This window comes from Harpegnathos saltator, unplaced genomic scaffold, assembly GCF_003227715.2.
Source record: "Harpegnathos saltator strain DR-91 unplaced genomic scaffold, Hsal_v8.6 scaffold225, whole genome shotgun sequence".
NCBI lineage: Eukaryota > Metazoa > Arthropoda > Insecta > Hymenoptera > Formicidae > Harpegnathos > Harpegnathos saltator.
This window is the reverse complement of record NW_020230012.1, coordinates 307678-335261: the sequence shown is the minus strand read 5'-3', so window position 1 is coordinate 335261 and position 27584 is coordinate 307678. Positions and strand designations below refer to the sequence as shown.

General features: G+C 51.0%; 1 protein-coding gene across 4 annotated transcripts in view; it reads left to right on the top strand.

The window, feature by feature from the left end:
- LOC105190612 (synaptogenesis protein syg-2) overlaps positions 1-27584 on the top strand; it is a 306100-nt gene that overhangs the window by 255907 nt on the left and 22609 nt on the right. For all 4 annotated transcript variants that reach the window (XM_025298587.1, XM_025298586.1, XM_011153434.3 and 1 more), the window contains 4 exons: positions 2883-2993; positions 5040-5246; positions 21073-21227; positions 26217-26361. In XM_025298587.1, the coding sequence (XP_025154372.1) occupies positions 2883-2993; positions 5040-5246; positions 21073-21227; positions 26217-26361 (618 nt within the window). The remainder of the gene's footprint in view (positions 1-2882; positions 2994-5039; positions 5247-21072; positions 21228-26216; positions 26362-27584) is intronic.

Genomic DNA, 27584 nt, shown 5'->3' with positions numbered 1-27584 from the left:
TCGGGGAAAATAATTTCGCAAATTCTCAATAGGGAACGTAAAAAATAACCGTGAGCTTTCGGCGCATTTCTCTCGTCCTCAAAGCTGACAATGTTATCCGTGAAAAGGAGCATTTTGCATCGTTTCGCCGCAGTCGCGCGCTGCAAATCACATCACGATTGATATCGCGATTGTGACAGCTCGATAGCACCGGTTTTCGCGCGGTATTAATTCATTATACGGCAAGCACAATTATTTGTGTCCTAAAAATGGTAGGGAAATAAAAATAGTTCGATTTCGATGAAATTCAGAGAGTGTTTGGTCGCTGATTACAAATTTTGAATTCAGATTCGTGATCAGCGACTTGAGAAACTCCGAGATATCATTGGTAGTCAATATTGTATGATCTTAAACATATTTTTCACCCCGCCACCACCATATAGAGCGGGCTTGCCGCGTAGGAGGTTAATTAAGGGGAAAAGACCGAGAGAATGCGAGGGAGGAGGAGAGAGTGGCCGCAGTTATAATCGAGGTATCCACTAATGTATCGATTACGCTCAATACAATATATATATATATATATATATATGACGGATACAATAATCCACGTTTTCAGTGGTACTTCACTCCGCGCTATTTTCAGATGGTATCGGATAACGTTTTCACATCGGGACTTTCTCACCTGCCCTCGCACGCTCGCGCCCGGTATCGCGACCGGTGGCTTAACTTCGGCGTCCGTGTTAATCCAATTTATTTCCTATTCGGTTCACCGGTTCAATTTGTCCGGCTCCGCTCCGCTCCGCTCCCGCGAGCGTTACCCCTCGTGTTGAGCGCTTTGCGGCGGCCGCGGGAGCAGGGGAGGGAGAGATAATTATAAAACGGAACAAATAAACTTTCGCAGCCGCGTTCCAACGCGATTCTTAATTACACGCGATAATTAGTGACTGCGCGCGAACGCAACGACCGTCGCTTGCTCGCGCTCGGGCGCGCGGATGCGCGCGTAAAGCCCTCGGGGGTGCGACGACCGTCGACTAAATCAAAAAATTTGATTAATTGCAAATCCACGCATTATTCCGCGGAATCACAGCGAGCGTCCGGAATTTGTATTTTGACACTGCCCGGCCGTTCTCGCTGAGGGGAAAGAATCGCAGTCGCGCTCGCGATTCTCGTCCCTGCTGGCCGGCCGGCGCGGCGGCAGAATTTTCGCAGCGCTGTCACGAACGCTTCGCTCTGAACGCGTATAACATCCGACACGTCCTGACCGCGACTCGCAGCCTATCCTCGAGGAAGGAACGCGCCGCTCGCTCGCTCGCCTCCTGACGTCCCGACACGCCGCTATTTCCGATATTCAATTGCCGGCGTTTACACGCCACACCGCTTCCACAAGCCGAGCCATACACCCGCCCATTCCACCAGCCGTCCGCGCGTGTCGGAATGAACTATACACAAGCGGCGCGATTCCAGTTTCCGCGCGACTCTCTCTCTCTCTCTCCGCCCGCCCTCCACCCCCTCTTCCCTCCTTACGTGCCCTTTTGATACCTCAGCGCGGCGCGCGCGAGCCGCGCACATTGTTTCCCTGCACGCAAAATGCTTTATTGCGCGCTCGGCAGACGCGCGAATTACTGACATAATAGCAGGTTGCCGGGGTATCTCAAAAGGATCGCGCCCGATACGTATTCACTTACGGTGAAAGCTGACTCCTCGCCGCCGTCGCCGCGGCATACGTCAAGTCGGAAACAGCGCGAAAGGGAGCTCGGCTCGTTCAGGGAATACCGTTAATTAGTATGTATTATTAATATCTCGACAAGACGCGTATCTCTCGTGAGATACGCGTCTTGTCGACCGCGAAATATATATCGACTTTTTTTCCCAGACGCCCGTTCGTTAATATAATCTCTGTTCTCTGTTCGACTGCGCGATGATCGAAAAATGGTGCTGAGTCCAATTCGATCTTGAAGGTGCGAGTATAGACGACTACAAAATTATATTCGTTGGTTAAATATCGTCCTCTAGATTAAAAATACCGTACGGCGCGTCACGACAGTCGCAGGATAATACATACTGCGCGTCCCGATCCTTCTGTCTTTCGACCTCTGACCCGGGTCTCTGTCAAACTACCATCGTCGCGCGACGTGAGAGACGCGGATCGCGCGCACTTTCGTGCCGGCACTCGTCCGCGAACGAGCCGTGTGAGTTGCCAGCGGTTACCTGTAACACCTATACATGCTTGTTCGACTGTTCGTGCGGTGCTTGTGGCACGAGTATCGTGAATTACTACTCCTACCCTGACGGCGCCCCCGGCACCGACTTACATGGAAAGTTCGCTATCTGTGCTCGAATAGCGCGTAGTGGTGTCGGACGCGGTCAGGCTCGAAGCCACTTCGAAACGATTGGTACCAAGCGTGTGTGTGTGTGTGTGTGTGTGTGTCTAGGTATGTATGTGGCGCTGGTGCCCGAAGATACAACCGTGAAGAAAAGCGATGTGTGCAAAAGCGCGTTTGATTGTATCGCATCATATATATGAAAATTTATATGTAAATAAAACAAAATAATTAAGTAAAAAAAAAATAAGATAAAATAAAATCTAATTTAATTTAAATTTGAATTCAAATTCAATTGACTTCATGTGTTATTAAGAGTAAATTAGCAGGATATTGGGAGAAAAATTTTGCATGAATTTTCTTTATATATATATATATAGATATTTGTATCAAATTTATGCACAGCGGGAATTTCCTCTATTCGCGACAATATTACGAAAGTTCAACGCGCGCGCTTGTCTCTCCTCGAGATAATTACTTCGTTCTATTTAATGTTAAGCGCGTCCAGCGAGATGCTTACCGCGCTCGTCGCAACGACAGAGCCCGACGTTTCATTTCCCTCTTTGCCTTGCTCTGTTACAGTACCGCCACACAAGCCGAACATCATCGACGAACACGGGAAGGCCGTCCCGGCGGTCGCCGGCCCTTACGAAGAAGGCGGTGACATGAGACTGCAGTGCCTCGTCTCCGGGGGTAAGCCCTACTTTCCGTAATGAGAAGGAAAAAACGACGGCGTGAGATAGATGGAGAGACAGGTCGAATGAAAATATGTCTGAGTATTCTTTTGAGGCTGTTCTCGCGTAAATACGCCGCGCTAAAAGAGAGCCGCAGAATAATTGGTACGGCCGATGGGAACAGATTCCTTTGGATCCACCGAATCAAACGGATCTTGCGAAGCCGTTCCCCAGCGCGCTTTGGCGTCGTCACATTACGTATTTTGCCTTGATGGCGTCTAATTAAAAATAATCAACGAAAAAAGACTCTGTAAATTATTGAATAATTGTGCGCTTGTAGTATATAGGAAAACGCAATCTCTTGTATTATAATAAGGTACAATTAAAGGATTCGCGGGATCTAAAAGTTTGATTGTACCTCATTATAAACAAGAAATTACACATTTCCGGTTTTAACGAGCCCCTTCTTTCGCTCGTTATTCTCGATTGCTAATCTCGGAGCCTTTATGAGAATTATAATTTTCACCCAATTACAATTTTCACACGGCCTCGTTCGGAACGGAGTTGCGAGTAAAGAATGCTCTCTCCTCCTCCGCATCGCTCGCGCTCTTTCCTCACACTCAATTCGGTCGCGCTCTCTGCGCGACCATCCCGCTTCTGCGTCCGATCAGTCAGAAAAGCCGTTAACGGACCGCGACGAGAGAATATCGGCGCTATGCAGGTACCAATCGCGATATCTGCCGCGCGTCATCTACTCTCCCGTGTGACCGGGCGGAGTTGAAGAAGTATCGTCGACGACGATCGTTAAACGCTTCGGCGAAACCGAGCGGCTGCTCTATAGGGGATGTCGCGCGCGTTCTCGTGTATGTATACTATGTACGCGCGTTCGTTTAGCCCTGCTTCCCTTTATTCTATTACATTTTAATATCCGGCCGGCGCGCACGCGCTGCTGTGTCGGCATGGCGAAGGCAATAATAATAATAAATTTATTTTTATTACCTCGCATGCCGCCACCCGAGGGACGCGAGCGCGCTTGCGAGCGCAACTATACCCCCGGCGTGTTGTTACACTCTTCACCGCCGCGCCGCCGCTGCCTGCAACCAGCTACGCTGCTCCCTTTCCTCCTACAACTCTCGGCACCCACCACCCGTTCGCGCTGTCTCCCCCTCCCGCTACCGACATCTCCACCCCCTGCGGGTCGCTACCTCCGCATTTTTCCGCTTGTCCCTCCTGAACGAAAATAGGCCCGGTAAAAAATAATGAGGTCGCCCCGGCCTGCTAGACCGCCCCTTCGACTCTCACCGCGCCGTCTCGTTTCCTCTCTCTCTCTCTCTCTCCCTCCCTCCCTCCCTCCGTCCCTCCTCCTCCTGCTTTAATAGGGATATTCACCCTCGGGGGATTATCCGCACGCAACGACCATTATGAATTATGAATTAACGCGTACCGCGTAGCCAATATACTGATGCGGAGGGAGGGATCGCGAGAGGGTGTGTGCATGCATGTGTATGCACGGGAACCCCCCCGGCGAACGCTTGCGGAGGGTTGTAAGATAACGGTGCGCGCGATACATCGCGTGGATAGTGTTGCCGATATGACGCGAGACCAGTCGCCGCGGTGAAAAGCGTCGCGAGAGTCAGTGCGCTGCGCGCACAGACAGTCGTAATTAGTCGGAGTGAAATTTTGTGATATATCGCGCGACGAGGATGACCTCGTTGATCGGGATTACTTTTAGCGCGACTGTTAACGTTGCTCCCATTTCTCGCAGACAGCGAGAAGTAAAAATGCAAGACGCGGTTGGAAATATGCTGTTGTATTTACATATATAATATTCTCTAGCGTCTCTCATCTGTGGTCGCTTCTATTAATGATTCGATCGAACCTTTATCTGAGTTCGTATTTTTGTCCGTTACCAAATTTGAACTCCCCTTAAGGAGTTTAATCGATATTAGCGGAAGCGGGCATTAGATCGACCTGAATGATGAACCTGTTGTCGCTTGTCGGGTCGTTTCAACGAGTCCGACAAACAAATCTCATATGGGTTTATTTTTTCCATTTATTTTTTCAGGTCGACCCGAACCGAAAGTGAGATGGTGGCGTGGCGAGACGCTCTTGGACTCCAAGGACGAGCCGGGCGAGTTTCCGTCGCTACGTAGGAACACCCTGGTCGTCCATGAACTGTCGAGAGCGGATCTGCACGCGGTGTTTGACTGTCAAGCGTCCAACAATAATATCAGTCAACCCGTTTCGACGTCGGTGGCGATTGAAATGCACCGTGAGTACATCATTAATTACACACTGCGCTCCGCTCGTGCGCGGAGTCACGCACTTCGCCCTCTCTCTCTCTCTCTCTCCCCCCCCTCTCTCTCTCTCTCTCTCTGTCTCTCTCTCCTTCTCGACAATTCTTCCGCAGATCGAGAACGGATACTTGGTCGCGACCGCGATTCGTTTCACGCGATTCTTCAGTGTGCAATTTTTTCGCCACGAACAGGAGTGATTCGCGCAGTTGATAACGCGCTTGCATGAAGAGATCAAAGAGCGTGCGCACGCTCGCTCACACGATCGATCGATCCTTTCGGAATATCAAGAGCAGACCCTTCCGATTTTCCGCGCGGAGCTTAAGAGGCGGATCGCCGGATCGCCGAAACTCGCCAAGCTTCGCAGTTCCACCGTTGTTGCGCCGTAGTTACAAAGTATAACACCGCCTGCGGTCTCTCAGGAGGATAAATCCAAAGGGTACAATCGATCCGACCGACCGACCAACCAACCGACCGCTCCCGCCGTCGTTTCACCTTCGGCGAATCGGCGCAAAAGGAATGCATTCGCGAATCGGACCAAAGGGAAAATCCGCGTTGCCGGGTAAACGAAGCTGAATACCGAAGGGGCAAAGTATTTAACCCACCAGCCAACCAGTCGGCTAGCCAGCCAAACAGCTCGGCTCGGCCCTCGACTTCGACTGCGTTTATCCCGCAGCCACGCGCACCCCCTGCGATTTCTTCCTACTTTCACCGTGTGTTCCTGTTACTTCCACGCAGTTTGCGCGACTAAAGTCGCGAGGCGACGTTTTGCATGTAGCGGGATTCTCTCGTTCGTTGCCGGCGAAAGGCATCAGCGATGACTCGTATTACGCGATTCTCGAGCGTCCTTTCGAGGAATCGAAAAATCGCTGATTTTTCAATCCCCGTGTGTGTTACGCGCGATTGACTAGAACGGGTAACGAAGTAACAAACCGTGCGCGCCGGCGGTATTGCCGATATTTATAACAAATGCCTCAATTCCCGCGAAATGGCTCGCCAAAGCGCCGTTTGCCGACGCAATTTGTCCGGGGGTGATTCGGGCCGACTGGAAACGTCTCCGCGAAATATCGCGGGCCGAATGGAGAGAAACACGGGAGAAATTCACGGCGGAAGAAAGCGGAGCGAGACGACATTGAAGGACCATGCAGCGCACGGCAGTGGAGCCGAAACGCATAATGCTCCCCGGCTGGAAAACAGCGAGTGACGCGCGTCGCCTAAGCTCGGTGTGTTCCGCGGAAGCTCTTGGATTTTTATTAAATTCTCAGAGAGGGAGAAAATCCGTTCTCTCTCTCTCTCTCTCTCTCTCTCTCTCTCTGTCTCGATCTCTCTCTCTCTCGATCTCTCTCTCTCTCTGTCTCGATCTCGGCGACGGCAGCGACGACGGAAAGTCATCGCGGTTTCTTTCGCCTCTGCCCGAGCGTCTTCGCTCGTGGATCTGCGGTATCGACGAAGTGCACCTGAAATTGGCTCTCACTCCCTTTCCCGCGAGCGCCGATGCTCATCGAGAGTGTCACGACCTTATTATCTCCCACCTCCCGGAGTCGGATACTTCTTTCGCCTTTTTCACCCTTCTTCCATCCGCCGGTTGCGGGTGAAAAGCTACTAACGCGTCGCGCGAAATGCGCTCCCACAAAGGGAATTAATACTCTTAACGAGCAAGGAGCTTGATGTTCCTTACGCCGAGTGACGCGCGCACGCGCGAGAAAATCTCTTTGTGTCGTATATGAACGCGCACGAGTGGGGGCGTTCATCTTGTTATGAGAGAACACAAATTTTCCGAGAGTACCTCGGAAAGCGTGCTGCTCTTTCAGGCTCGAAAAATAGCAGCGAATCGCGGCCAACCACCGAGGCGAAAAACCATCGACCCGGCGTGGTAGGATATAAAATATATACAGAAAGAGAGAGGGGAGGAGAGAGAGAGAGAGAGAGAGAGAGAGAGAGAGAGAGAGAGAGGAAATCAAAATCGACGACGTGCACGCGCGCACGAGCGGAATATTAGCGGCGACACGCGCGTGAACGCGTGCATGCCATGCATGATGACGACGGTAATAAAAACGTCGATAGGCGAGCTCTTCGGCCCGGTGAGGTGATAACGCGTGTGCCCTCGCGCGTGAAACAAACAGGGAAAAAAAAGAAGCGAGAGAAATCGAGGAGGGGGGGGGGGGAGATGCGCACGATTCTCGTTGAAAACTGCAATTTACGAGAAGCGAAGTCGAATGTCGACTAGGGGACGTCTATTTCGTCGGCGCCGCGGAAATTATCGAAAAGCCATCCTTCTTTTTGCCCGCGCATGCGAACGGGGGGGGCCTCTTTTATCGGGCGTGTGCACTTAACGGCGTCGTATGTGCGACAACTGCGACGAACGATGAATGAGAATGACGAAGAGCGCGGTTTTTACGCGCAAGGCTGCGAGCACGAATACGCGCGAGCGCGTCAATTATAAATTTCGTCGTCTCGCAAACATGCGTCTCCCGACGCGTCGCGTCGGCGTTCGATTCAATTCGCGGATACCCAATTTTCGTAAGCGCGAACTGCCACGCGTTACAATTCAACGTCGCTGAAATACCTCGGCAATAATGGCGCGTAAGTGACGCACCCTATTTACGGGCATGCGTCTTCCGCGAAGCGCTATTCCCCGCGGGATTTTTATCGTCCGCGTTACTACTCCGTACTACGTAGCGAGCTCCGACGCGCATCGGGCACGCTCGTTCTCGTGGTAAATGAGCGACGGGCAACGACAACGTACAACGACGATGAGGAGGAGCGCCGCGACGCGCGAGCCGGTGTGATCGATAAGGTCCTTCTCTCTCTTTTCTCCGGTTCGTCACAAAAGGCGTAAAGCATTAACGACGAGAATTCGAGGCACGCGAGGGCACGTAACCGTAACGTTTATACGCCCGATTCTCTCTCATTTCATCCCCTCCGACTATTTGTTCACGTATCGCGAACGACTATGCCGGTGGCGCCTACGACGACGACGACGACCACGTGTCGACGACAATCGACGAGCACACTGAATCCGCATCGCTAAACGTCACTGCAAATTGTTGCGCATACCGTGTTTTAGTGGTGATTACAATAAATCGCGGTACGAGCACTTTGCTTTTTTTCCCGGGTAGTCGCTTTTATCGTCCGCACCCTCCGTCGTCTCCTGCCGCTCCCTTCCCCCCCCCCTCTCCCGACCGGTGTAAAAGCTCGACACGTAGCGCGACGTACCCATATCTTTCGTCGTATCTCCGTCATGGCTGAGTGATGCATACTTGTCGTAAAAATATAAAGGCTCGGTGCTAAAAACGCGCGCGCGCGCGCGCGCGAGGGAAAGAGAGAGAGAGAGAGAGAGAGGAGGAGAGAGATAGAACATCGTGCACTTTTAGCAGAGTGCACGCGGACGCGCTCAAGCGCGCGAACCTCGCTCGCACACGTATAGCTCGCGGGAACATAATTACAAGCCGCTATCATAAGCCGTCTGAAAGTTGGCGAATTAAAGCGGATTTTGCATTCAATTATTTTTAATTGGCCCGGCAGAAGTTTCAATGCTTCTGTGTAACGCCCTCGAAACGAAAAACCACGATGCACAAGCGGTAGTGCGAGAAAGAATGGAGGACAGAGAGAGAGAGAGAGAGAGAGAGAGAGAGAGAGAGAGAGAGAGAGAGAGAGAGAGAGAGAGAGAGAGAGAGAGAGAGAGAGAGGGCGGAAGGGTGCAAGGGAGGGAAAGAACAGTGCGCTATGGGGATGTTTCATGCAAGCTATCAGGAAAAGAAACGACGTTTTCGCACTCGTGTTATCGATTTCAGGTGATTCTCAATCGTGACGCGACTAATTGTTATCGAAGATGATGGTTTTCGTTTTATCGCTGGTAGAAACGACCGGAGGAAACGTTGGACAAGTTGTCTCGCGCGTCGTTCCGTAGATTGATTCGCGATTTCGTCGGCGATATGCGACGCCCGCGCGCGCGCGCGGCGCGATGTCGTAACTTAAATATTTACACGATCAACACGATTACCTAGTAACAACAGTTTTGACCTCGCGAATAATTTTCCGCGTAAATTATCGCGTATCACCGCGAAATGAACCGCTCCGCGCCCGATACAACCCCTTCCCCCCCTCGTCGCCCGCCTGTGTCGACTGCCGTTCTCTCCCCCGTTCATCCTCCCTCGTCCGCGCGTCGTTTGTCCGACGCTATCCCGCCGACCAAAAATACACGCTGGATACATAATTCGCGTTGCAACGATTTAACTCGGCCGATATGCAAATAAGTCCTCGTGCGGCGGACCCGCGAAAGAGAGACGCGAAACGAACATAATTATACCCGCCGCGCCATTACCCGGTCTATCGGCTTTAATTTCCGCTTTACGTTTCGCCGAATAACGCAGGAAATAAGCGCACCATCGCTCTCTCGCTCGCCGCATAACCTCCGCTTCGCGCAGTGTGAGGAAAGTACTGTATACATGCATCTCCGCTCCTTCTCTCCCACTCCCTCCTCTCTCTCTCTCTCTCTCTGTCCCTCTGTCAGGTATTATACTCATGGGCATCACTACTCGTATAGACATTACGCCACTCCACGGTTTTATTGCCCGGCGTTAAAGCTCGCTCTTTCGCCGTGAGGCAGAGCGAAGCTTTCTTCCTCCTGCACTTTGAACCCGTCATCTCCGACGGTAGCCGCCGCATCGTCGGGTCTCGGTTCTCGGGGTGTGTTCGACTTGGGCCTTGAACCGCCACCGCCGCTGCCGCCATCGCGTATACACACAGAGGCAGGAGGGTGGAGAGAAGGCCGCCACTCTTGGATTCCGCAAAGGATTAAACCTCATAAATTCCACAGAGCACTCCGTGGAATTATCGGTATGCGGCCTTACGTCCGCCTCTTCGCCGCCTTTTACGGACGACTCAACAAACGAGAGCGATTTCTGCGCGACTTTATGCTTCCACCGGTCTCTCCCGCGCCACGACTTCGCCACTCCTCACCCTCTCGTGCCCCACGACGGGGGATCGCGCGCGCGATTCCTATGGACATACGTTCAGCATTATTTGCATGACTGCGCGCGGCGCAACGGACGGATGTGCGCGCGAAAGTCTCACGAAGCGGCTGAAAGCGGGGAGAAAGAGTATTCGCGTTGAGAGAGTTTAGAATAGCGCGCAGTACGAAGCTTCATTCTTATCTCTCCCTTTCTCTCGCGCCCGCACCGGGAGAATGCAATTTGTTGTTGAGCGCGAAAACTTGTTTGGACCTCGCGTCGTGATGAACCGCGCCCGCCCGCCCGCCGACGTTCTGTAACAAATTGAGTTATGTACGCTAAGCTGACGATAGATTGGATTTTCTTCGGCCGGCGAGAACGGATCAAGGGTAAAGGGTAGCCAGAGGCAGGCGAGCGGATCGCGCGATTAGTCGTCGATAGCGAGCAGGTTAACCGAAATGCACGGTTTATAGATACAATCCAGATGTTAAAACGCAATTAATACCTGCGTGTGCAATTTATTATAAATATATGCGAGTGGAATGAGTAATTCGGCCCTTATCGTCCTTTCATATTGTTTATTCGAATCGAAAAACTTTGTAATCATTAATTCAAGAGAGCTGAAAAAAAAATTCTTTTTTTTCTACCTTATAAATATTTATTGTCTGGTGGAGAATATTTTTCTTCGATTGCGTTCACATCGCAGGTTGATTTCCGATTTTTGACAGCGTCGACTTTTGCCGAAACAACACGACACCGCACGACATGACATTACGACGAGGGGAAATCAAGGCACTGCGAGAGAGGAGAGAGAGAGAGAGAGAGGGGGGGGGAACTTGGCATCAAACGGCGATTGGCGACGCGATTTATGAAACGCGCTTTCGGCACGCCTATCGAAGAATAAACCGAAACGCTGGCCCCTCGGTCAGCTAACAAACGTTTCATAATAAATAAACCGCAGCCGTTTATACGAACCGTGACAGGAGGGTGCGCACGAACGTTACGAAATAAATTATCAAAATGTACGGCGTTGAACGATGGCGCATATAACGCAGTTTAATCGCGGATCATTATTATTTCACGGTTCATCGAGTCTTTCTGCGCAAATTCCAAAGTACTGCCAGTCCCGCTGCTGCACATCGCGTGTCACATTCAGATGTGTGTACACCGGTGGTTTTGAAATCCCATTATTCCGAGAAAATTAATATTTAACGATTGCGCGCACGAAAATCGTCGCATTTACAAATGGCGCGGAACCGGTAATGGCATATTTTTCCCCGTGGCGCCGGAAGTTTATCGCCCGAATTATTTTCACGAGGATTGCGCTCGCGTTCACGAACAGCCGCGAGAAATGGAAATAAAGTGCGCAGGGCGCGAGGATAGCAGCGAGAGCGACGCGACGCGACGCGACATGCGGTCGCTAAATTAAAATCATCGCGGACGATTCCCCCCACCTCTCTTTCTCTTTGATCGCGAAAAGTCTGCACGCGAGCGCACGCCGCTGAATCCGCCGCCCTCGCGCAACGACAATCTCGTTAGAAACTTCCCCGGCGTGATCGCGACTCAAGGATGGCGAAACCACCGCATTCGCGTTACTCCCGCGCCGAGGGTGGTCGAGAAGTTCGAAGCTAATCAGCCGAGCTGTATCTTTTTTCTGCCGGGCAATCGTAAAACATACGACACCTAAAACTTATCTTCTCTCACCCGACGGAAGTAATGCCTCTCGCGTTTGCCTTCGGCTAAGAAACGTTACGAGCGCACCCGCGTATACCTGCATTTTTACGTCCTCCTTTTTCTTTAAAACCGTCACGTAGGCACGCGCACAAGCTTTTGGCGCAATTCTTGGGAAAATTAATGCGATTAATAATGCGCTTTGAATGTTTACATGTCCGCGTGCGCGCGAGTCCGGAGTGCGTCGTTGTCTTGATAACTGGAAATCGAGACAAAAGGTCTTCAATTTTCCGCTCGTGTGCGGACGGAAAGGAAGGAATGTGGTAGATGCCGAAAACGCTAAAAAGAAAGAAAGATAGAGGAGGGAGCATCGGCCAAGATTAATGCGACAAATCAGTCTGGCTAACTTTTGACCAAATCGTATTGCACGCGACATTTCGGATTTATAGGGCTTATCCGATACCCTTGTCAGAGAGCGAGTCTTAACAAGGATCGATCCTTTTTCCAATTTTCATGTCTTTCTTTTCATTTGGACGCTCACATAATGACCGACATAAACGGCTATACTTTCAACGGATACTTTAAGCACAATAAATTGTTGATATAATGTCATCGTGCGAGAACGAGGAAAGGGAGAAGCGCACAAAGAGAAAAAGAGAGACAGAGAGGAGGGGGGAGATATACATTGAATCCGGTATTATTATTAATATTTAATCACACGAGCCAGTATTATGGTATTATTTGGTTATAAATTGAACAATTCCAAATATGTGGATATACAATATTAACTGTCTGCAAAACCAGAGATTTGCCGATGCATTTGGGCGAATTTAATTAGCCGGAGCTATGAGCAGCCTTTCATGCGCCAAAAAGCCGAGTGCTATCTCGAGATGCAAGCGTAATACAAATAAGGGATTATCAAAAGCGGGCGAACGCTACAGTAACGGTGGACGGAGCGGAATCACGTATGCGCTATCGCTTTATTAAAACGCAAACGGCGGAGAGAGCGAGAGGAAGAGAAAGAGACAACGAATGAGAAAGGGAGAAGAGAGAGAGAGAGAGAGAGAGAGAGAGAGAGAGAGACAGAGAGCATGAGATGAGATAAAGACGGGAAATAGAATTACATGGTCGCCATCGGCGGCATCGTCATCGTTGCCGAGTGGAAGATGGGATCGGAAGAGGTCGAGAAGGTATAATATGGCGAGCGGAAGATTCGAAGGGGCGAATTCGAAGCGAGGCTGAAAGCGAGCGACCTTGGGATTGAATCGGCGCTCTCGAGGGGAATGAAGAATAAACCCTAGCACTAACCTACGGCTCGTGCCCGGCCCAGCCCGGCCCAGCCCAACCCGACCTAATCGAGCCTGACTAATTAGAGGGCAGTTGGCTGGTAATGGAGTCAGCCGACGAAATTGGGTAACGGTGGGCCTGATTTACAGAGCGGGAGACTTGGAGATTGGTCGCTCAACGGGGGTGCGCGAAGGAATAAGATAGGTACGCGACGAGAAAAATGGAGAAGCTCGTTGCTCGACTAGGAATAGAAGGGTGAATAAAAAAGAGAAGGGAAAGGAGGAAGAGAAAGATCTCTCTCTCTCTCTCTCTCTCTCTCTCTCTCTTTCTCTCGGGGAAACTCGTAATGGTGAGAGTTAGCTTTTGGATTGGCTTTTGGATTGGTGATCAGCTCGCTCGCTACGACACGGCCGGAACATCCAGCCACGCCGCAGACTTGATCTTTCGGGATCGACGTAAGGTGAATGAAGATCGTGTCGCTTCCCGAGGATTCACTTCAACTTTTAATGGAATCGGCGATTTTTCAATGCGGCTCCCTTCCTCTTGCTTCAGGCGCTCGCCCGCTCGCGGATGATAGGTCGCGCAAGACAAAAAGATCCATATCGATGGGAGATCCGCGGTGGGTCATCTGCTGGCAAGGATGTCGCGTCACTCGCTTGCTTGTGCACTGAGAATTCATGGAATTGAAACTTGAGAAACTCTCTTCGGGAGAGACTTCGCTGGGAAGCCAGCTCCCGCGAGAAGAGGAGAAAAGTGGAAGACCTGTGTTCTACACTCGGTCGTCGACACGTCGTATGTTCGGTCGTCTTCGTGCGACTCTCCCGGGCATGCTATGTCGGCGAGAATCTGCGATATCATTTCTCGAGATTAAGCGCGATTTCCTTATTCGAGTCCTCGACTCGTTTCCCTCCGTCTTCGGTAATCTCGTGCGTTCGTGCTTTCTCCGGGGAGACATTTGCGTTTTCAAGTACATCGACAATATAGGCGAGATATACGGAGTTAATTAGTTTCGCTCGCGAGCGCTACGGGTCTCGTTATAATTATATACCGATATCTGAACAGGTGATCATTGATCGAACTCCAAATGGATGCGGAAACGAGCTTCTATTTCGGGCTTAGATAGACGGTCTTCAACGATCCGGCAGCCGAGACAAGAGCATTCCTATAATCGTGGTGTTTTAATCGACTTAAAAGCCACATCGCCCTTAATCGCTCGCGTCTGCTCTTCTACCGTCCTAAGTCCGATATAGTTTTCCCGATCATCTCAATCGAATTGCTGCGCTGCATCAGGACTCGGTCTGACAGCGCGAATTTCTCTCGTCGCGCCGTTGCGACGGTAAACGACGTTACGACGCTATTCTCGCGGCCACGCAAATGAATTCACGACAGCGGCACGGTGACGCAAATGACAAAGGAGAGGATAGAGAGAAAGAGGCGATAGCAGCGCGCGATACTGAATGAAGACGGGAGTGAAGGAAAAAAAACGAATCGAAAGTGAATTGGATAGTTAAGGATGTCCGAGACGAGATGGTCTCTCTCTCTCTCTCTCTCTCTCTCTCTCTCTCTCTGTCGTCGTCGCCGCCGCCGCTTGCTGCTTTACATATTCGCGTCGGCGTGCGTGTCGCGCCCCATCCCGTTATACGGCCACGACAACAGCAGCTACGACCTACGGCTACGGTGACGACACGAAGCTGACAACGGGCGAAGGCACCGATGGGCACGAAGGGTGGAAGAGACGAACAGAGAGAGAGAGAGAGAGAGAGAGAGAGAGAGAGAGAGAGAGAGAGAGGAAAAGAGGGAAATGGACAAGAGAACGAGGAAGGCGCGAGTCCTCGAACTGCGCGCCAGGGGCTCGATTGTATACCGGAGACGGTGCTTTTGAAGGAGACAGGAGAGCCCTCTCAGACTACGGTTGAACTCGAGTGAGTCTCGTGTGACCTAGGACCAGACGAGGCAGCATCGCCCGTTGCCGAGAACAATCCACAGCTGTGGAAACGTGGTCGTGTGTACATATACACGCACGCATGCATTTGCAAATGTTCCTGCGACGTCTTTCTTGCTTCCCCCTTCGCGACACTCCCATTCCCATGGAGACGCGATTTTGCAAATTTTCTCAAGATCGTATCTCCAGTTTTGTTGATCAATGTTATTGGTGGTCAGTGGCGAGTACGATGGATGCTTTCCCGGGTGGGGAGGAGAGCCGGGGAAAGAGAAAGCAGTATCGTGGAAAACGACATTCGAAGGTTTCCTTTGCCGAGGCTCGCCGGTGTCGTCGAATCGACCATCCGCGTCCTGGCGACTGCGCGTTCGCATAATTGTTTTCGATCCATGGTGGCACGCTTATGCGCAAGCGAGGCCGCGGGAACCCGCGACCGCTCGTTGACTTCGTCTGGACGCAATCCGCGTCCACGCACGTGTATCGTTTGCCGGAGCTTTCGCACATAATGTTAAATTCTCGAGTTACTTCGTCGAATTTGCAGAGTGCCGGTGGGTTGAACGGCCGCGAGGGTGGGAAGGAGGAATGGGGAGAAATGCGGCGCGCGCGATAAATAAATTACACGATACAACATCGATACGTCCGCGAGCGCCAGGTGGGAGGGAAGGTGGAGGAAACTTACACTAACACGCGGCCGCAATCATTTTCATGGATGAAATAACGAGTAATTGGTTTGCGAACTCGGCCATTGAACAAAGTTGCCGGAAACTCGACTCTTGCGCGAGAGAGACGGCGAGATCGGGGCAGCGGGGGTGAGAGGTGGAGCGTTATAGAGAGTTTCATAACACGTGCAATTACTAATGAACAGAAATAAAATCATGGGAGTCGCGACACGGAGACGTGCTTTTGTGCGACCCGACGTGCGGCCCGCACGTCGAGACGCATCCGTTGTTCGTGCGCGTCGCGCGGCGTTCGCGAAACTCGAGAGTCGCTGAATCCAGTTCACCGGATGGGCTTTTAGACAAGCACGGATGGCAACGACGGCGGCGGTAACGAATTCGGCGGGCGATCGAAATTACACTGCGATTCGCTCGACAATGGCCGCGATTCCTTGCAAACAGGATCAGAGTCGCCGTTAATTTGTCCACCAGACTCGGACTCTCCTCTCTCTCTCTCTCTCTCTCTCTCTCTCTCTCTCTCTCTCTCTCTCTCTCTCTCTTCCTCTTCTCCATCTCCTCTTCATCCGGCCGCGCGCTGCCGCTATTTCGCGGACTCTTCATCCACCTAGTTCGAGTTAACTTCGTCTTCCACTCTATTCAAACAGCGTCCACGCTCCAGTCCGCCTCACCTACTCATTAGCGGACCCGCCGTCCGTTACTACTAATGTACCAGAGTCGGCCAACAAATTTACATGGCGCGTTGCCGAGAGTTACTTATTAGAACGCCGATGCGCACAATGTAATATTGCGATTCCGCAAACTTCGACGCTAATTACGCCCTGCGGCGTTGCCAGGCGATGCTCGTATAAATCTTGCGTAATAAAACGGTAACAGCTTCTCTCGCAGCGCGTTTAAGGAATTACAGAGGGAAAGGCAGTGAGGAAGAGAGAAAAAGGGAGAATCTCGCGATGTCAATTATTATTATTATTTGCGAAATATTCACAAGCGACCCTCGCCGCTACTGTATATTCCCCCGCCGAAAAGAAGAATATACCTCTCCACCTCGCAATTTTGCCTCATAACCCGCCCTTCAAACTGCGATATATCCTCGCGTTGCGCTTTGCGTCTCGCGGAAACAACGAGGCGCGCAGCGAGAATTGCGCTTTTTTGTGTCTCACAGCGATCCCCAAACACTTCGCTCCGTTAGCGCCGCGCCGACTCAATGACGGAGTTTGAAAGACGCGTTGAGCGCGAGCATTTTTACGTGTATCTTTCACAGTGTGTCACGTTAGGACAGCTACCTGTTCGGGATGACACATGGTGTTGCCAGACCACGGCTCGCATTAAAGGGGGACCGTTTTGCATTTTTCGCGATGCGGTTAAAAGCACCGGCGTTTGTCGAGCGCTACGGCGTCACGCGAAACGCAGAAACGAGACGAGACGAGACGAGAGGAGAGGAGAGGAGAGGAGAGGAGAGGAGAGGAGAGGAGAGGAGCGTCGCTCTGCACCGCGCCGCGCTCGTTTCGACTCCATCAACGCAACATTATTCGCCCGCATGCGGGAAGCTCTCTGTTTTTCAGTGCGTACGCCACCCCGGTACATTTAATACTTACAATCTTTTTGTCTGTAACTTTGCATTAATCCAGGGAGCGTAATAAAGCGAATACGAATAAACACAACGCGAGACTGGCTGGCTCCGGGCGCAGCGCGGCACGGCGATGGCGGACTCACCAAAAACTACCAACGGTAGCTACAGGATATCCGGCGAAAGTAGGCAGCTGGGATATGCAAACGCGACCGTAAGCCCCGGCGGATTAAGCACGGACGTATTTTCAATTCGCGATAGCAATAAGTTCAACCTCGTCCGCTCGTTCGTTACTTACTCACCCGTTCGTCCTCCCCCCCCCTCTCTCTCTCTCTCTCTCTCTCTTTCTCTCTCTGTTTCTCTCTCCTCCCCTCTTTCTCTCTTTCCTTCTCTCTATCTCTTTGCCGTCCACTCTCACCGTTTTTCCAAACCTTCCTCTTTAACCGCTTTTTGCACCGCGATCTCGTTAGTATCGTTTTTATTCCAGCGTTCCGGCTCGCGTGCATTTCTCTCATTCGGAGACCGTATCGAATCCCTTCGCCGATCGTCAGCGATCCGAAAGAACGGTCGTACCTGACGCCTATTCATATTCTTTATTGGCGTTATTCGTCAGTTCATCTATTTAAATCGCGCACTGCACTATGCGACGATATCTCGCGAGTACGTTCCCACTATTATCTCGGAGAAATAATAATTACCAGAAGTGGAGTTATGCGTTCTCTAATATCGGGTAAATCGCCCCCTCCCTGCACCCTATTCTTGTCGTTTTTTACCATATATTATATACGACTTTCCCGTGTATTATTGGTTTCTTGCGATAGTTCATTTTCTTCTTCAACGAGCAAACGAGCGCAATTAAAATTTCATTTAATGAAGCAGAAGCCGATGTGCACGCGGAAAGTATTCCGAATCGTCTCCATTTCCCCGAAGACGCGAATTATTCACCGCAGGACGAACTCTCCGCGATCAAAAATCGCAATCGCGCGCAGAATCGATGCAGCAATAAGAGAGCGATTAAACGTATTCCCGTTACGCTCGGAATCAAACGTTCGAAAAATAAAATTCGCCAAATAAAATTCGCCAAATAAAATTCCCCGGATGCGTGCGATATTAAAATTATCAGACTCTCGACGTGAAATCCGCCGGAGATCGTTTAATCAGTATAAATAGCCATTCTGCGTGTTTAATCATCGAATTCAACAAACAATTCTCGACATCCTTCACGAGCAAACACGGACGAAAAAGGAGAATAGAGAAATAAAAATAAACCAAAAAAACCAAAAGATACCGTCCGTATGTCGATCGTGCTCGCGCGCGTGCGTATTATATTATTAATCCAGAAACTCGCAACAAATGAGAAAGGGCGTTGGGCACCGAATCCACGCGAGGGAGAAACATTTGTATAAATCTGGACCGCGCAAAACGCATCATCCATCAGGCACCCATTAGACCATCGGTGTGACCGCGGTGCATTCGCATGCACGATGGGCACTCGACGGTCATCTAATGGACACCTACGCACTTTTTCGCACGGCCCCTATTCGTCATGACCGTCGGCCGGTACATATATGGATACATAGATACATACATATGTACATACGTACAATACAACTCGCGAAAAAGCTGACGAACGTTTATACAACGTGAGAAGAATGTTGCTCCTGGTCACGTCTGCCCTAGTCCACTCACGTAACGACGAGGGAAATAAAAAACGTGCACGTTGCTTTATTCCTAATAACGAAATAATAAACACGACAAAAAGGCTACAGGAACAACCCCGAGTGGTTCGTCCTCGTGTAACGAACGTGCGGCTGTGCGGCACGATAAAAGAGAGCAAATGCTAATCTTTCGGATCAGCAAAAGCCGAAAACGGAATCTACTCTGCCTCTCGGCTTCTCCGTCCCCCTCTCCCTTTCTCTCGCTTCTCTTTACCAATAAAAAAGAAAAGACAACTTATTAGATACGGATGGGCGAGCATCGTGAGACGCGGCAACCTTCAAAGGGCCCCCTCCGCAAATCACGTTCAACGATATTGCGGCAGAGTCAAGAGTCAGAATATTGAATAGTGCTTAAGAAGGAATTACGTCGCGCGCGTGGAATCGCGTAACGCCAATATGCGACCCGACTGTACCAGAGAAAAGAAGAGAGAAGGAAGGAAAAAGAGAGATGAACACCGGTTTACGTTCTGGTAATCGTGCTTTTAGCGCCAATACCGATTGAACGTACGATGAAACGCGACGGCCGAGACTGCAAACGTGTAGTCGCCGGTAAATTAAGGTAGACGAAGGTGTAGGTAATAGTGGACAAGGTAAAAGGCAAGAAGGCAGACAGACAGACAGACAGACAGACAGGCAGGCAGGCAGGCAGGCAGGAAGGCAAGAAGGAAGGAAGGAAGAAAGGAAGAAAGGAAGGAAAGAAGGAAGAAAGGAAGAAAAGAAGGAAGGAAGGAAGGAAGGAAGGAAAGAAGAGCGGAAAATTTTTCATTGGAATCAAAAGTTCGGCGTACTGAAAGTTTAATCCCAGACTCCGTGGGCGTGGTGCGGCTTGAATGAAAAATCTCTCCTCTGCTTCTGGTCTCCAGCAGCTACCTCTACCCCACGTCTCTGTCTACCTTTTGAACGAGCTCTTCATCGCACGAGAGAAAGAGAGAGAGAGAGAGAGAGAGCTCCATCCCTCCATATTCTTATCGCTCTCGCGCTTTTTCGCTATCGCCGTCGAAGAAAGATGTTCCTTTGCCGACCCGTTGCCGGCTAAATTCGACGGAACGCCGATCTTGATATGAGCATGTCAAGACTTATTTCGCGGTTGAATCGAGCGACTAATATATCGGCACTTCCATCCCCGACCTCGTCGTCGACGAAGACGACGACGACGACGACGACGACGACGACGACGACGACGACGACGACGACGACGAGATGCCAATAGCATCGCTTAAATCGCGAGCAAATCGCGACGGACGATTTAATAGCTGGTAAACCACCATCATGTCTCGCTTGCGAGATTTTTTCGCGATCGACTCTATTAAGACTTGTATTCCTGCACTGGTTGAATAATTACCTCTCTCTCACCTTTCTCTCTCTCTCTCTCTCTGTCTTTCAAAACTCAAGCCACTGGAAAGGATCGCTGATACGAAGGGATCACAACGACGATGTGGGGATAAGGTGACGGCGAGGTCGTTATCACGCGCGATTCTCCGCCTAACAGCTCGAGATTAAGCTAAAGATTGATGCTTAACTCCATTTTGTCCGCACTATTCAATACCACCCTCAATTAATCAACGTGAAACGCCAACACGCGCGTACAGCCTGCCGACCGACCAGCCTTAATCTGCGAGAGGCGCGGCGGCGTCCGAGCATGCGGCCTCGCACCCTCATCCTCCCACCCTCCGAAGCTATCAGGATGTAGGTTTTGCGGCAATACGTTCGGGATGGTAACAGCAGCGGTACCACTCGTTTAAAACGCATTAGGGAACGAGCAAACGGACAGATGAACGGACGGACGGACGGGCGAGGGCCGTGACGCAAGTCCACAGCGACTCTAAGCGCTGCAATTCCGCAGCTGCCGTAATTCTTGCTCGCGCTTTTTGATCGAGTGTCATCAACGTTCACATCTGTAGTAGGTCAGGCCGCTGCAGCCGACCCTCTCTGACTCCCCACCGACAGTTTACCCTTATAATATCTCACCCTCTCTCTTTATCCCTTTGTGTTCCAGTGAGACCGCTGAGCGTGAAGATACTCAGCAGCGAGCATGCACCTCTCAGTGCGAATCGCAAGTACGACATCAACTGCATGACGGTCGGCTCGAGGCCGCCGGCCAAGCTGTCCTGGTACTTGGACGACCACCAGCTCACTAATCACACCGAGAAGGTGAGTGAACAATGTCTGTGGCTGATCACGCGATCGGGAACGGTTATCGCGAAAGGGTTCCTCTGTCGGAGCGAACGGCTGAATCTCCCGGAGGGGGGGGAAAAAATAATTAGTCTTTCTGAAGCGCTTTGGAAAGTTCACCCGTTGAAAAGGTCGATTCCCTGTTCCTCTTCCCTCTTGACCCGCGCTACAACGACCGACCCTCACTTCTGCCCTGGATCGCTTTCAAGCGCCGAAAATGTAACCACTCGATATGCATCACACGAATTAGGTTGATTGGAACGATGGTACCTCGCAAAGTTGTCGCCGGCGACATGGCACGGAAAGAGGAAGAGAGAAAGAAAGAGCAGAGAACCGCAAACAAACGACGCGTACTTGCGGCCAAACAATTTCCCGCTGCACCCTTCAACGGAACGGGAGGCTTTCCGAATAAAATTCGGCTCCGTTCTCGCGCTGTCTAATAACAGCATTAACCCCATCATCGATATACCCGCGGCACGAATCGATCTCCATTACCGCCTCCTATCGTTCCCCCTCGCGTTACACTACACCGATCATCCCTCGTCTCGCGAGCCTCTATCTCGCGCGCACATCTCGTACGTACGAAATACTTATTCAGCCGCGGAAGCGTTCTTTTACCCGCATGCCTGGGACGAGTCACGCCAACCTGCCGCCGCGAAATGATTTAACGCCGGCGAGAACGTCGCGTCCAAGATCGCGCGTGTTCGCGAACGTCGTCCGCAAAGCGATCCGGAAGCGCGCACGAGCGCGGTCGCCGATGAGGGGAAAAAGAGTCATTTCACCGAGAACGACTTAACCCCCGGAGGTCGCGAGGGTGCGCCCATCCACTTCCCGAAAAAAACCGCACGGGTCGGCTGAGACACGAGGCACAGCTTTGCTTGCGTTCTCCCGCCTTCGATCGCTCGCTCGCGAAATCACTGGCATTAGCGCCGGTATCGGTATTTGCATCGTTGCAATTAAGCTCCCCCCCTGACACGCCATGGCGCAATTACCGGATAGAGGCGATGCTTTCGTGATCTCTCGCTCTCGCTCCGTTCGCCGCCGCCCGCCGACGCCTCGTCTCCGTCTCGCGTGCTGCGCTTCCCGCCCCCGCACTCTTTGATCCGGCCGATGAGGAAACTCCTGTTACGTACTCGAACTCCGGCGTACCATCGATCTATGCCCGTCTTGCTCGTTTCCGCGGCGAACTCTTCCTGAAACGTGATTCTTTGACTCGCCGTCGCCAAATTGCATTTCGAATCTCGGCGTACACGACGCTCTCTTCCTCTCTTGTCCTTCAACGGTGTCGCGGTGCGAAGGTCCAATGGGCTCGCTTGCGAGGCCGCAAGCTCAAAAACTGAATTGGTCGTCACGCGAGAGTTGAACTCTCTGCTATTTTACGCAGAAGCGATTACTAAACCCCTCTTCGGAGACGAAACACTCGAGTAGAGCATTTACGAACATTGTTTCTTGAATTTTACTTATGTAGTTAGTTTTTAAAATTAGTCGTATATTATAGAGTTAGTTATTTTATAATTATACACGCCCCTGATGTAAGAAAATTGATAATTATATAAGTGATACATGTCAAACATTTCTACAGCACGATCGAGAATTTTTCGCTCAGTCGGAAATTTCGCTTTTTCCGCTTGAATTAATCGGGTGGATTGAGCGATGATCGATGGGAATTCGGCACGATTGGGGCCGTACGGAGACCTGTTCCAACTAAGAGTAGACTAAAGTTACCCCTCCTAATGTAACCACGCGTATAGTACGCGGATAACTATGAAGCGACAGATACTATCCGTCATCTGACGACTTGTCGATAGTTCTATGACAGATCCGAATGTCGATAGAGGACAGGAGAGAGTTAGCAACTGAGAGAGCGAGAGAGAGAGAGAGAGAGAGATAATCAGTATTAATACGGAGATCAGATGTTTGTTACCGAATTTGCGTGATAACTCGCGATCGCGCCGGCCGATATAAATGTTCATTAGAAGCATCGCGTGTGTTATCACCGCCACCTTCCAGCGTTATCTCTTTTCGTCAATTCAGAATTATTTATCAGTCCGACAACAACAATCGGATCAGCCCCGAGGATCAAATTGTACGCGTCAAGGTGAATCGTCTGATGGCGGAAATTCGCAATAAACAGCAACAATAAAAAGAGATAAAAGGGAAGTCGATAAAACGAGCATGCGCAATCTCCATTCGCAAAAATTTCACATAGTAGTAACTCTCTCTCTCTCTCTCTCTCTCTCTCTCTCTCCCCTCCTCTCTCTCTCTCTCTCTCTCTCTCGCACTCTCTTTTCCCTCTCTCGCAGGCTATTTCCGTGCATAATCGAGATGCAGTAAAACTTGACGCATGAAAAATGAGCGCGCATAGTCCGGTTGCACTCGGCGCTCGAACGCGCGTACATTTTGCAATAACGATTCGCTCGGCTCGATCGGTCTCACGCGGCCGTGATCGACGATGATCCACGCTAGTATGTAGATTCAAAGAGCTGATATTTTCCGCCGCAAATAACGACCACGTTGTTGTTGGTGGGCGGACCAGGCGGACCCAGGCACAGCCACCAGTTCGGCGTTCACCAGTTCTGACGCGTTCGCGCTATCTCGCGTTATACGTCATAATATCGCGGTGTCGAATGAAGTTCGTACCGGCAGAGACATATCGAGGCATGTCGAACAAGGGGTGAGGACGGAACGAGTGAGAGACCGGCAATGGAAGGCATATAGGGGGCGAAGGGACGCGAGAGACGAGCAACGTGGATACGAGGGGTCGCGGAAGCGCGGAAGAGAGCGAGAGAGAGAGAGAGGGGGGAGCGGTGGATTGTGGACAGTATAGTTGGCAGTGGGTGATTCGACTTTGCCGATTTATGACCGTTGCGCGAATTTCAAGCCAATTTCGTTCTGGGCTCACCTCTCTTTCTCTCCCTCTCTCTCTCTCTCCCTCTCTCTCCCTCTCTCTCCGTCTCTTTCTCCCTCTCCCTCTATGCTCTACAGTATGTACATTGTCGGCCAAAAGTTTCAAGCCTTTCTCCGGTAATCTGCCACCGAGAGAATATCGGTAATATCTTATCACTGAGAAAATATCACCGAAATAGACGCCGCCCCTATCTTACCTTCCTCGGCTGGCTAAAGCCTCCGGTCAACGGATGTCTGTCTTTCGCGGTTTTCCGCCCGGGACTCTCTTCAGCTTTCGTAGCATCATCGATCCGCTCGTAATTTAGCAAACGAGGATACTCGTTTTCATTCGTTATTATCTCGTTATTATCCGTCTATCGCGGCTGAAAAGTCGCCGGAAATGTCGCATGTGCCTCATTCATATATATATTATATAGAAAAAAAAAAAAAAAAAAAGAAAGGAAGAGGGAAGCATACGACACGCATGGCACGTGCTCGTCACGCTTCTCGGGGAGCTGCGGAGACTTGCAACTTTAATACTTTTAATGGGACCGGCAGATACGCGCGAATCCTTGTGAGTCAGGCGCCAACTCGTCCGGCTCAGAGAGGAGTGGTCATATGTGTTTGATAATTATATATTTTCTCAAACAAACTAACCAACTCTCTCTCTCTTTCTCTCTCTCTCTCTCTCTCTCTGTCTGGACGAAGGCGCATTTGCGTAAATACAGAACAGAGCACGGCGCGCGCGGTTTCGTGCGCATTAAAGTTGCCCGTTACACTGGCAAGCAGTGTGAAGCACTCACGTGAAAGCCGGGTCCTATTACACCACCTGCAAAGGTGGATGATAAACGCCTCCTGGACTGACTCGTCCGGTCATTAAGACTTATCGCCGGATTAACGCTTGGCTTATAAGCCTTCCCCTTTGCCTTCGCACTCGATACGCCCTTAGCTCACAAACGCGCTGCCTCGCACACGAGTTGGATAATTATTCCGTGGCTTTTACCATCACCGCCATCACAGGCAGAACCACCCTTCCGAGGGCCCTCGGGGCTATGCGCTCTCGACGAAAGCCGCGTAAAAGTCGTTGAAAAATGCGGCTTGGAAGCGCGAAACGAAGCTCTCGCAATAGTTCAGCTTAATTACTATAATCTGCCATAATTACTATAATCTCGGCTTAATCGCGACGATCTCTCGCCATAATCGGCTCTTTTAAGAACCCCCGCTGAAATCCCCCGCGCGCTTATACGCGTTGGCGTTGGCGTTGGCGTTAACGCTGGCGTTTAGCGTCAGCGTTAGCGTTAGCGTTGGCGTCAGCGAAGCACATGACGCGCTCCCAGGTTAATATACTCCAGCGCAGAATAACTTTAATAAAAACGCCCGCGACTTACCACGTGTAACGATACGGACGAAACATTAACTATGGAAATATTGATATGGGGCAGAAGGGAGGGTGGAGTTAGGACGAAGGAGAGGAAGAAGGGCAACGACTGATAATGGGATACATCTGTACAGTCAGGCGGTGCGTTTTATCGCCATATTACCGTTAACGAAGAAATGGTATTTTCGCGTTAAGTGCGGCCAATATTGCGCGCGCGCATGATTCGATTACTCTCACGCGATGTGCAGTTTAATAAATGTGCGCGCGATGTAGTGCAAAAAAGATATATATGTATATATACATATATCGGCGAAGCAATTAACTAACGTGGAATATAAGGCGCATTAAAATATATATATAACCTGTAATTATAATTTCAATATCGACCATGGAGTAGCAATTTTATATAAATCCGATACGTGCGCGCTCACGCGCACGAAGGAGCGGTATCCGAGAGATAGATAGATATTCAACAGAGGTAGATAAAGGGAGAAAGAGAGAGAGAGAGAGAGAGAGAGAGAGAGAGAGGGGGGGGCGGGGGCGTTAATATAAAAAAATCCAATATAATGTAAAATTAATAGCCGAATGTAATCCCGGGAGGCTCGCGCTTAAAATTACACGCGCTTGCGCGTGGGATATATCCACTCGCTGTTAATCGTGAGTTAACAAGCGCTAAAGCGCGTTATTACGCTCGGCTGTTGCAGGTGTCGCCGGACGGCAACATGACGAGCTCCACCTTGACGATTCAGCCGACTCTGGAGCATCACGACAAAGTTATCATGTGCAGGGCCGAGAATCCCAAGGTCCAGCACGGCGTGGCGAAAGACACGTGGACGCTCAACGTATTTTGTGAGTAGCCGAGAAATTGTCGCGATTTCTCGCGAGCCTAGCTCGTGAGCCGCCCGTAAATTACGCCCGTTTCTCATATCCGTCCGTCGGTATGGCGATACGATATCGCGGAATTACTCGCTTCCGGGGGATCACGCGAAATCGCAGCCTGTGCAGGAAGCGCGCGTAAAATTGAAACAAGCACGACGATGTCAGATCGCGCGAGGCTGAGGTGGATCGCGTGTTTATATGCTAATAATGACGTATGAGCGTGAATATTATTATCTGCGATATCATTATTCATTAGCGCGCCGTCACCGTCAATATTACGCGAGCGGTCGCGGCATGCCCGCGATCCGACGCGAGTATTTACGCGGTAATAACGCGCGGCCGACCGTTTCGCTCTCTTTTACGCCGATTGCGCGATAAAAAGCGAGTGAAAGAGTGTTCCTACGCGTGATGATAAACGGCGAAGAGCCACTCGTGCCTTTTATTTTTATTCTCTCCGCCGCCCGCGCGTGTTGCGCGATATCAAAGTCCGCGGGAGTAAACGATTCCGCCGAACGTAAAATCGTGCTCGCACTGCGAGCGGCGTTCCGTCTCCTTATCCCGGCGGAAGTTTCACTCGAACGCTGTAAATCTTGAGAGAGATTCTCCACGCCGCTTTCCCTCCTGAGAGCGTTGTTGCCCACTAATAAGCCGGATTATCCGATCGGAGCCCGCGAGCATCAATTACAAAGTTAATGGGGACAATTAACGCGACAGCCAAATTTCGGCCGGCTTGGGGAAATCCTGCCGTGAGTAATTTTTCGTTATCGCGCACGGACTAGACTGGTCACCAATTTTCGGGATCAGATCGCCGAATATCTCTCCGCGGAGGGCCTTTCTTCCCGCGACAATTCCCGGATTGTGAGCGACAGGTAACCGCTGTTGTGAACTCGCCTTCGGTAACTCAGCTTCGGGGTGCTACAAAAACGCACGCCCGTCGCGCAGCCGTTCGGCCGCATAAAAACGAATTGACGCTAATTCGTCGAGCTTTAACTCATAAGCGCGCGCGTCGCGTGTGTGTCAGCTTTCGCGCAATCGACACATCGGGAAATCCGCGTGCGCAGCATATGTCAACGCGCGTGCGCGCGCGCGCGCATATGCGATGCCGCCCAACACATCCGTACGCGCTCTTGTGTCCGCGTGTATATCGAGCGTGCTAAACGGGTTAAAAGCCTGGCAGGCCGAAACAAGGCCGT